This window comes from Trachymyrmex cornetzi, unplaced genomic scaffold (genome assembly GCF_001594075.2).
Source record: "Trachymyrmex cornetzi isolate Tcor2-1 unplaced genomic scaffold, Tcor1.1 scaffold933, whole genome shotgun sequence".
Lineage (NCBI taxonomy): Eukaryota > Metazoa > Arthropoda > Insecta > Hymenoptera > Formicidae > Trachymyrmex > Trachymyrmex cornetzi.
Window position 1 is genome coordinate 292,938 of NW_017300282.1, and position 11,768 is coordinate 304,705.

An 11,768-nucleotide genomic window follows, 5' to 3' on the forward strand; every position below is an offset into this window, starting at 1 on the left:
CCTTCGACTCTCACCCCTAGAAAGTCGTTTGCCCCTGAAGCAGGAGGGAGAGGGATGAGAGTCGATGGTGATAGTCGTGCACCCCTGAAGCAGGGGGGAGGGGGGTAAGAGTCGGAGGTGAGAGTCGTGCGCCCCTGAAAGTCAAAACCTATGTAGAATAGTATTTAATATTGCATATATAGCAAAAATAATACGTTATTATTCAAACTTCTTTTGTTAATAACTTTTTAACGAAGGATGAGCGACGGCTAAAACTTGTTGGAGGTTATTCAGGGTCATGACCTTGACAATATATGTCAAGGTCGAGGGGGGAGGGTCCCCTAATCGGAACTTTTACCTGATTTTTTTCTATTTGAAATTTTTAAGCCATCCTATATTACTTATTTTTTTAATTTATTCAGTATTTTTGGTAATTGTGTACTTTAAGAGAGCTCCTCCCCTACCCCCCTAATGACCATGTATTTTTATTTGATCCCTCTTTTTTGTCATAATTGCATTCCTTTTTCCAAAATTAATTTATTTTTTGCTGTGGCTTGAATTTGCATCCAAAATTGTACAATGCTACTAAGTTTTTTGCGTTGTTTTTAATAATGTAGACTAGCTTTCCTACAATCGGGGTGAGTCTAAATGTTAAAATTAAAATATTTTATATTACTCATGGAAAATTTTCTATTTTCATCTGGAAAACCTAGAGAAAAATCAGGGAATTTTAAAATTCATTTTCTGTGGCAATCCTGTTCTGACCTTTCTTTCCTCCTGCTCTCCGGTTACGGTGGTGTTTTCGAAGAGTTACATGATAAATTTTATGATACATAAACTTCAATTCTATATCTCGAACTACTTAAAAGTTATTTAGGTGGCTTGGATCTTTTGGCCGGTATGTTTATACATATACAAGGTGTCTCAGTAACTCTGTTACAAGGCAATATCTCCATTATTGTTAATGATATGCGGAAATGCCTAAGAAATAAATTGTTTCATTTGAAGGGACACATATTAGGACAACTCCGATATATACGTCGCGGAAGTCGAAAAAAATAGGAGTAGGGTAATTTTCTCGCAACTACTCTGGTACATGCCTTTATGTTATATTAGTATTGAGTTATAATTTCAGTTTCTTACTGTTAATATTAATGAAATTATTGTGAGTTGAATCGATTTGTCACTGTGTGTGTAACAAGTAGCATCATCATAAATTATAATCTACATAAAATGATTACTGTAAGGCGTGTAAAAGACGTAGTGGTTATTTCGTGATATATACGTGTAGAGGAATAGTAAAGCATGTTGTATAGCAAAATACAAGTGCTTTGCTTTCGTATTCTTTGTTTAGTTTGTTGAAACCCTTGCATTTTTGCCATATATCCCACCCATTATTTATATATAGCAAAAACGCAAGATTTCAAAAAGTTATTTTTAATACGAAAACTAAATATTTCGGATTTCTAATATTTTTTTCATAGTAGTAGACAGTACAAAGTTTTTACTGATATAGTTCGTTTATTTTAAACATAGTAAATAATATTTAATAAATTAAGTTTTTGATATGTGCGGCGTATATACTGGAGTTACCCTATGGTGAGATTTGTTTTTTTTAGTCATCAATGTAATTAAATTGCTTGTCAATTTAAATGATATTACTATTCTGTTAAAATTACGTTTCAAGACTAAAAATAAATTCGGCGCACAGAGATTGAGGAATTGGATATGTATTATATAAATTCATACAAAATTATTTCCACACTAAAGATCCAGGTTGACCGTTTATGGCCTTTATTTCCAATTCGTTGTATAGTCACATTACGGTCTTATAAGATACTTTGTATTAATCATTTTTTTCTTAAGGTCATATTTTTAAAGATTTCAAGGTCGTCGATATTTTTTTTTTTAAATAGGACTACATATTTTTATTATTATAACGTAATAACTGCTATTGAAACAAATCTAATAACTTATATACAATGACCTTGAATTCACGTGATTTTGAATACAAAAAATGCAGAAATTTTGGGAAATGTATGCAAATAATGAAATAAGAGTAGTAGAAAGTAAATATTTATTGTAAAAAATATTCATAATTAGTTCCATTAATTTCAAAACATTGTTCGATTATGAAAAGAGCATCGCATTTGAAGTGTCACATCAGCACAAGCTTATTGAATTTTTTCTTTCATTTCGTCATGATAGATTTTGCCGAAAAAAGGTTTTTCTTTAATAAAGCCTCTTTAAGAAGATCCTAAAGTCATCTCTATATTACCGACTAAATCATATAATTTTTGTGTAACAATTTCTTTTTTCCTCTTACTGATTTGAAAATCCTTTTCCAGGATTAAAGTATACGCATTAATACGTGTCTGTGAAATAGATAGTCAATGCTGAGAATGACAAAAAATTTCGAAACTGAAATCTATCATTTCTTAGTCCAATATAGTGCTCCAGAGCACGTCGTGATAACATTTGCTTCATATAAAAGCTGTGCAATCTGTACTTACGAAATAATAGTTCACAGATTAGTAGTTTGCATGAAGAAACAGCGTGGAATTCTTAAAATTGGTCTTATTGTCAGACGTCTAATTAAAACGTAATTGTTATACAAAAATGTATGTGTATGTATGACATGCGTGAGTGAGATATTGAAGTAGTGATGTGTCAATGATGTGTAATCTGTCTGTGTGTGTCATTTTCAATATGACCAATCTCTTTAGAATCCCCTTAATAGAAAGAAATCTAGGGAATTAATATCAGGAGATACGTGGCGGTCAAAGAGTCATACTTTCTTTTCGGATCCATTTGTTTGGATATAAAATATTCAATACATTGCGAGAAGAACGAACGTAATGGTACACTGTCTTGTTGAAACCACATAATCAGATGTAAGGATAAATGAATATCTTTTAATAATGATAATCTCTATGAGGCTCTATGAAAGAGAAGTTTTTTCGATGAAAATCTACAACACATTACGAAATGGAAGAAAGAATCTGATAAGCTTTTGTTGTTGTCACATCCCAAATACTGTGCAAATGTGCGACGTTCTTTTCATAATCGGATTAATAAATGTTTAGAAATCAATGGAAATAATTTTGAATACCTATTATAATAAATTTTTCTTTACTAATCTTTCTATTGTACTTATTTTATTATTCTTCAAAATTTCTGAATATTTCGTACTTAAAGTCACCTGAAGGTCACTGCAAGCCATTGGATTCGTCTCGACTATTACGCTTTAGTTATAGAAATGTAGTCCAATTTAAAAAAACATCGATTACATTAAAATCTCTAAAAATATGACCTCGACAAAAAATTATTTCCACCTCGAAGTGTCCCTTCGAATTAAACAATTTATTCCTTAGATATTTCCGCATTAACGGCAACGGAGATATTGCCTTATAACATAGTTACTGAACCACACTATATACAGAGTGATTCGTATAAAGTGACCGATTTAATTATTGGCGAATTTTGAAGAAACATGAAAAAGTAATTTATACTAATGTGTTTATTACAAAGAAGGACATCACATAGCGGAAGTAATTATTTTATAAGTGGAGACGTTGGGGACATTTTAAGATCAACTTCATTTATTAAAATAGAATTAAGGGAATACGAGGGAAGATGCCACAAAGGGGAAGACGCTACTTTGTTTATAATTTTTTTATAAAACATGCGTTGGCTATAATGATTGTGCAAAAGCGTCTGGTAAACAATTGCGCAGTTATCGGCAGAGATGAACATGTTCATGCTAAAGTCAATTGGTAAAGATTATATGAAATATGAAAAGGTAGGTTGTGAAATATGCTCTTTGTAAATTGGTATGCTAATAGCTAAGATCTGTATTTCGATGCTTATTGTAAAATCGGATAAATGATATACGGTTTTAATCAGTGTTTCCTGGAGGTCATGTGGACGATATAGATTATAATTTGTAATATTCTTATATGCGTAAAAGTTGCAATTGAATATTCCTCTTACACTTGAGGATAAAATGACAGTAAATACAAAACACAATTTTTTCTACTTGAAACCGCCATTAAAACGATTTTATGAATTAAAATTTTGGATGCTTTATATAATTCGAAATATTTTAAGTTAATGAAATGCTGTTTAAACGAATAAAAGTATGTTTAACTTACTTCCTAAATTACTCTCTTTCATATTTCGTCAATTTATGTTTTATCATATTTTTATGTGTTCTTATAGCTTAAACCCTTGATTATGGACTATAAATAAGTAAAATATGCAAGTTTATATTGCATCACATTATTTAATTGTTTGTGATATCTTTTTCCATAGGAGATGGCATCATATCCGTATATAATAGGGGGAAGATGCCACTTTTACAGGGTATGGCATATCAATTTTTTCTAATAACACGGAACATCAAAAGTTTAATTCATTGATTTGTATGACTAAAGAAAGGCTACTAGAATATAAATAATATATTTTCGTTCATTAATTCAACATTAAGAAGTTATTCAAGAATAAAAGCTTAAGTGTGGCATCTTCCCTCCAATGATTTTATATGATTTTTTACGTAATATGATTCCTTTAGTTATTCTGTATACAAAAATATAAAGGTAGAAGAATCGAAAAATTAATAGCTTACGAGATATTTTACATTTTAATATGTGAACATATGTTAGAATAAAGTTTAAAATACTTTCGTAACACACACACTCTCCCCTCCCTCCCCTCCCCCTCTCCTCTCCCTCCTTCCTTCCCTCCCCCTCTCCCTCCCTCTCCATCCCTTCCCCTCTTTCTCGATTTTTTTATTCTTCCACCTCAATAATACTTTTATACGCAGAATAACTAGAGGAATCAATTACGTAAAAAATCATATAATTCCATTTGAAAAAATGAAGTTGACCTTTTCCCAATGCCTCCACTCATAAAATAATTGTTTCCACTATATGATGTTCCCCTTTTTGCTAAATACATCAATATAAGCTACTTTTTTATATAGGTATCTTTAAATATTGCCAATAATTAAATTGGTCACTTTACACAATCACCTTCTGTACAGGGTTTCCTAAAATTGACGATAAATATTTTAAAGACAGATTTTTTATAACATTTTAAGGGGTTACACCATCTTAGCAGCTTAAAAATAATGTGTGTTTAGAATTTTTGTTTGAAAAATGGAGGAGTAAATCAAGAATTGTTTATTAGGATTATATTATATGCATCTTCAAGTATATGAAAAATTTTTTTTATATTTCTTGTTTACAAAATGACGACACTATAGCCGTATCGTTAAATATTTTTTTTAGCCGGACCTCTTCGCGGTGTTGTCCATTTCCTACACGGTTTGTTCTGGAACAAAATAGCAAAAATTTTCATCATCTACCAAAAACTAAAGTACGCAGGAGTTTTAAAAAATATTGATTTTTTTTTTGGTAAAATGAACATTTGAAAAAAAAATTGTATTTTTCGCTTAAAATTTTTGTATACAAATATTAATTGCAAAAAAAGTTTTCAATATGTCGCAAAAATCTTACTCATTTTTTCAGAGTATATCTAAAAGAGAATTCACTCTAAATTTCAAATGACTCGGATGAAAATTGTATACAACGCCGCTTTGAAAAAACCAATTTGAGAAAAACGCGTTTAAAGTTTCGGTTACTATTTTTTTATTCATGAATAAAGCAATAAAATCTCAATTTTATCTTCAACTGCTATTCTTGAGCCATACAAATGTCTTTCCAATAGTTTGTTTGCCTCATCCACTTCTTTTCTTGTAGTTTTTATTACTTTCTGAGCCTCTTTAGCGGCGGCCGTTAAGGAGCGGTCAGCCGCTTGGATTCGGCGCGCGTTTACCTCCGCACAGAATTGAAAACAATAAGGTTCAGAACTTGTATAATTGCTAAACTCGTCAATCCATCATTAAAATTACACACGGCGATATCTATGGCAATATTTATGATTGTTTTACCGCAAGAAAATGTTTTTGGCGCTATTGCCCACACGCTTGCATTCAATCTTTCGTTGTTGTTCTGTACCAAGGAAGTATGAAGCCTCCTAAGCATCGAGTCAATAGTTCGTCTTTACTAAGGTCTTCATAAATTGGCTTGACAGTAGTGAACATTTCCTCTTTAAGTGATGGTTTATGCTTGTATCCAGCAAGTTCATTCCAAGCTTTGGCCTTTTGTTTCTTCGCCTTTTGTTTTTTCGTGCTTATACTCTTTGTTTCTTTTTTCACAAAATATCGATTCACTGGTCGTCTATTACCGATTCTATCTTTGCTAGGACGTTTGTATGTGTTCCTAGAACCTTTCTTTGTATCATATCGACGCCTGAGCCGTAGAAGATGCTACATCGAGAAAAACATGAAGAAGGGTCTATGTCAAAAAAGTAATGAAAAGCGGTTTATCTCGCGCGAGCCGTGAAGACCGGTCTTTATCGGAATATATACGAAGTACGTTTTATATCGAGAAAAGCAAGAAGAACGGTTTATGTCGCATGACTTTGAAGAAGGATTTATTGGGGTTTATACTGCGCTGTTACCTTCTCATAAATTTTGTAGTAGTATGCAAGCGTAAATTAAATCTTAAAAATCTTCGTTGTTAAGCTAATTCTTGTTAAGTTAAATTAGCCAATTGTTAATTAATATAATTAAAATATTACTTTGTAAATCCAAACTCTTGTTACATGTCATGTAACTTAAATTATTCAGATGTAAAAACTCAACAATGTTACACATTTATTTGTCTAACACGAAAAGAACACTGTATAATTTTTATTTTCTGTTAAAAAATGCTACATATTTAGAAATAAAAAAATGTTTCATATTTAAAAATTACACAAATTTAGTTACCTGTCCTCAGGCATACCACTATAAAATTTATGAGAAGGAAACAAAGCGCGATATAAATCCTGATAAACCCTTCTTCAAAGTCATGTAACATAAACCGTTCTTCTTGCTTTTCTCGATATAAACCGTACTTCGCATGTGTTCCAACATAGACCGGTCTTCACGCCTCGCCTGAGATAGACTGCTTTTCATTATTTTTTTGACATAGACTCTTCTTCATGTTTTTCTTGATATAGCACCTTCTACGGCTCAGACGTCGATATTTTTTCTTTGTATCTTTGTATCATAGTATCCGCCATGATTGTTGAAAGATGTAAAGGAGCTGTGCTGTGTGCGATTTTCAGCAATATACTGACGGCGTCATGCAACATCCAAAACAGACACTACCTAAGCTCTATTCTAAAATACAGATGGTGTTGAACTAAATTCCTGCCGCTCGCTACTAGAGGGTGCTGGCTCCAACGCTAGCGAGTTTCGACGATGAAGTCATATGTCTTTTGTAGTTTAGACCTTGTTGAAAGTGATTCAATCTTCACAGGTTAGATTTCTCGACGCCAAAGAGATTTTCCAATCGATTGAAAATGAATCGCGATAAGCTGTTTTTCCGACATGTGCTTCTTCACTACTTCGACCTCAAGAAAACCGCAGCTGAAGCGCATCGCTTATTATCCGAAGTGTATGGTGATGAAACTCCATCGGAAAGAACATGTAGAGTTTGGTTTGAACGTTTCCGAAACGGTGATTTTGATGTGAGAGACAAAGAACATCCAGAATAGCCGAAAAAATTTACAAGATGTCGAGCTGCAAGAATTGCTTGATGAGAATCCAGCTCAAACGCTTTTAGAGTTGTCGAAACAGTTAAATGTTACTCCAATGGCCGTTTCCAAACGCTTGCATGCCATTGGAAAGATCCATAAGGAAGGGAGATGGCTATCACATGAGTTGTCAGAAAGTGCCATTTCGAATCATTTGACTATTGCGACTTGTTTGTTTGCCAGGCAAAGAAAAAAGAGTTTTTTGTGGCGCATCGTGATTGGCGATGAAAAATGGATTTATTTTGATAATCCCAAGCGGAAAAAATCATGGGTGGACTCCGGCCAACCATCCGCTTCAACGCCGAAGAGGAATATTCACGGGCAAGGCAGACCTTGTTGTGCGTTTGGTGGGACCAGAAAGGTGTGCTGTATTACGAACTCTTGGGTCCAAATGAAACCGTTACAGCTGATCGCTACAAACAGCATACCGATTGTGTGATGAATTGATGCAAAAAAGATCATCCGTAGCCAACAATCGACGCAAAGTTTGTTGCATGATAACGCTCGACCGCATATCGCGACAAGAGTGAAGCAGGCACTTCTAGAGCTTGAATGGGAAGTTCTCCCGCATATCCAACGTACTCTCCAGACTTGGCACCGTCGGATTACCATCTCTTCCGATCAATGCAATACGCACTTACGAACACACACTTCTCCAGTCACAACGAAGTCCAAAAATGGGTGGTTGAATGGATCATTCGAAAGACACCGCGTTCTACCGTCGTGGGATTGCCCTGTTGCCAGAGAGATGGAAAAAAATAGTAGAAAATGGACGAAATTACTTTGATTAAGGTATTCATTCATCTTCCCTTCGAAACAAATCAATTTTGGAGACGAAAAAACGGCAAGAATTAAGTTCAACACCTAATATAAGCACCTACTGACAACTATTTTTCGTCGGTAAGTGATATACAGAATTTAGTGGCTCGGAGTAGATCGGAGAAACTTAAAACCGTTCGGATCCGCGCGGCGCGGTGACGCACTTCACCAATCGGCTCTTGTGACATAAAATAATCGAAATTGTTTATCGAAACTATTAGAATTACATTTTTGAAACTATAAATTATCTAAACAAAAAAAATTCGATTTTTTCAAACTTCCAAGATGGTATAATCCCTTAAAATGAAAAGTCCAATACAAAAATGTCGAGGCTATGATAGTTTTCACAAATGGGAAGAGTTTTAATGAAGACATTTTGACGGTTCTTAGAATTAATCTAATGTAACAAAGAAAAAATCCAATAAAGAGCCAACGCAGTTAATGATGCATAAAACTTATTTATTGTAAAAAAATTAATGTGCAGACGGTTTGGCTGACATTTTCAGGCCTCCTCAATGCAACATAAGCTAAATTAATAATGAACTGTTTGTTAACTCATAATATAAATAACGCAAATATTAAAATATAAATTCCTAATTAGATATATTTGTCACGCATTAAAAACGTACAAATGACGATGATATTGAAAAAAGCTGTGCGTTTTCAATGCGTGATAATTATATCTTATTAAAAATTATATATGTTTAATATTTTCATTATTTATATTATGAGTTAGGAACATTGTTAATTTAGCTTATATTGCATTCAGGAGGACTGAAAATGTCAGTTGAACATTCGCACATTAGTTTTTTCACAATAAATTTTTACACACCGTTAACTGCATTGGTTACTCTTTTTATTGGCTTTTTTCTTTGTTATATCAGAGTTTAAAAATTACGAATGATGGGGCTCGAATTTTTCACGCTCAAGGACAGGAAAATAGTGTGAAAATGTTGAATTTTGTTATTCAGCATCAAAAGTTTGAGGAAACACCTTTAAATTGACCATCTTGCTATCTTTGAACGCGCGAAATTTTAGCTCCGTCGTAATTCTTAAACGTTTTCCATTTATATAAAATCAGAGCCTCGACAGTTTGTATTAGACTTTCTGTTACAAAGAATCTGTCTATAAAATATTTAATAATTGAACCAGCTTTTTATTATGGGAGATAAATTATTGATTGCAGTTGGAAAGAACATAAAAATCCTGAACTAAAGTAAAAAATCGAGATATAAAATGTTTTAAGAAAGTTTTATAAACGTCTTTAAAGCGTCGTTTACAATGAACAGTATAGCAGTAGAGGCTGTAGACACGTTGGGCCGGAAAACCATCTTACTCCCGATGTGTCTACAGCCTCTACTACTACTGTTCATTATAGACGACGCGTAAGACGTCTTATATCTCGATTTTGAACTTTATGTTGTCTAGATTCTTACGCTCTTTCCAATTGCAGTCAATTCATCTCTCATAGTAAAAAGTTGATTCAACTATTAATATTCACCTTGTACATATGTTTTGTATGTTGTAGAAAACCCCGAATTAGTAAAGCCAGTAGTTACTACAGTAGATGGAAAAAGATTGACAACAGAATTTGTTTTACTTGAGATTGCAGCCATTGAAAGGAAAATTAATACTGAGATAGAGTCTGAAAGGTGTATACCAATAATCAATAAGGTATCTAAAAATATCAATATTTGATTTAATTATAATCTAATATTTATATAAAATTGTGAAATATGGATAGTAAAGATGAAAATATTGTAGATTTATAATTTGTACACATATACGCGCGTGCGTCCGTACATGCACATAAGTATCACTAATGTGACGTGTTCCTGTAATATAGTGTCCCTATAATACAGAGTTAGCCACGAACCACAAAATGGTTGCATATGTGTGAATCCGATATAAATGTGTGCGTGATATGGAATGTATGCACTTTGATTGATACTGTTATTTTGAGGGAATTTAGGATTGATTAATGAAAACAATCATAATGAGTGGTCAGATACTATATTACAGGGATACTAGATGTCGACACATGGTCAGGATATGGGATTATCTCGGAATGACGTTTTCAGAAAAGAATTTTCATATAAATATAGGGCATCAAGTACCCATTATGTAGTGATATTAGTTTGTTATCAGTTAGCGATGTATATCTCAAATAGTTTATGGTCAAATGGAATCTAATTATACTGTTTTGAAAAAGTGTTAACGTCGTCTACACCTTTTTACATGAATGTATAATAAAAAATGGGATTCCTACTTAAAAAACTCAGATAATCTCCATTTACAAGCTCATTCAAAGTCAAATCAATGTCACTATATGATGGATAACTTGGTGTCCTATAACTTTCGTATAAAAATTTTTACCGAAAACGTCATTTTTCCAAGATAATCTGATGTACCACCCTTTTTATGACACCCTGTATAGATATAGGGTAAAATGAGGTATTATGAGCACCTTAAGGAAACATTTTGATATATCTGGCACATTGGAGAATAAAAAAATCTTATGTGTACCATTTGATAGATTCGTTGATGTTTTATGTATTTTAGTATTGAAATTGATTATTTTAATGTAAATATTGAAATGGTGGCGGAGATGCTCTTATTACCGGCCCAGTGCTCATATTACTATCTGGGTAGACTAATATGAGCATCCTTAGGATCGCAATGTATCCTATGTATTGCAAACAACGTGCCTAGCGACGGCGGATGCGTGCCTCGTCGCGCGTGGCGAGTATTATTCTGTCGTGCGCTTGCATTTGGCGGTGGGTTGGGCGAATTTGGCTATTTTCTTAAGTTAATAACTCGTTAATCATTGCGACAATTGTAAAATGGTAGAGGACTTTTCTTCTCGGTTTAGTCCATTCTACCACATGTGCGAAAAACTTATCACTAATTTCAAACACCCTGTATACAGGGTTCCGAAAGTTTTTACCAATCGCTTTTGTGTTGATAGAGCGGTCTAAACTGAGTCGAAAAGTCCTCTATCATTTTGCAATGTTCGCAATAGTTAATGAGGTACTGATCGTTAAAGATAGCCGAATAAGCGCATTCGTTCGGCCTACTAATGCCAAAGCGTACGCCCATTGATGGCTCGGCACGCGGACCGCGGGAAGTAGGAAAATAGCTTGGCAGGTGAGCCTCCATGTCATGACTTGACCCCGCACACCGCCATTTGATGCCTGAACCGAAATTTGATGCCACTTTGTGTCGTATACGAGGTGTGATCAAAAAGTAAGGTGACTTTTCATTTTTATAAAAAAATATTCATTTATTCATCCAAAATTATGTTATCCCCTTCAAAATAATCC

At 33.5% G+C, this 11,768-nt stretch overlaps 1 protein-coding gene across 1 annotated transcript in view; it reads left to right on the forward strand.

The window, feature by feature from the left end:
• Nucleotides 1-11,768, forward strand: part of mus304 (mutagen-sensitive 304) — an 88,593-nt gene that overhangs the window by 22,837 nt on the left and 53,988 nt on the right. The window contains exon 7 of the mRNA XM_018520858.1: nucleotides 9,974-10,119. Coding sequence (XP_018376360.1) covers nucleotides 9,974-10,119 — 146 coding nt within the window. The remainder of the gene's footprint in view (nucleotides 1-9,973; nucleotides 10,120-11,768) is intronic.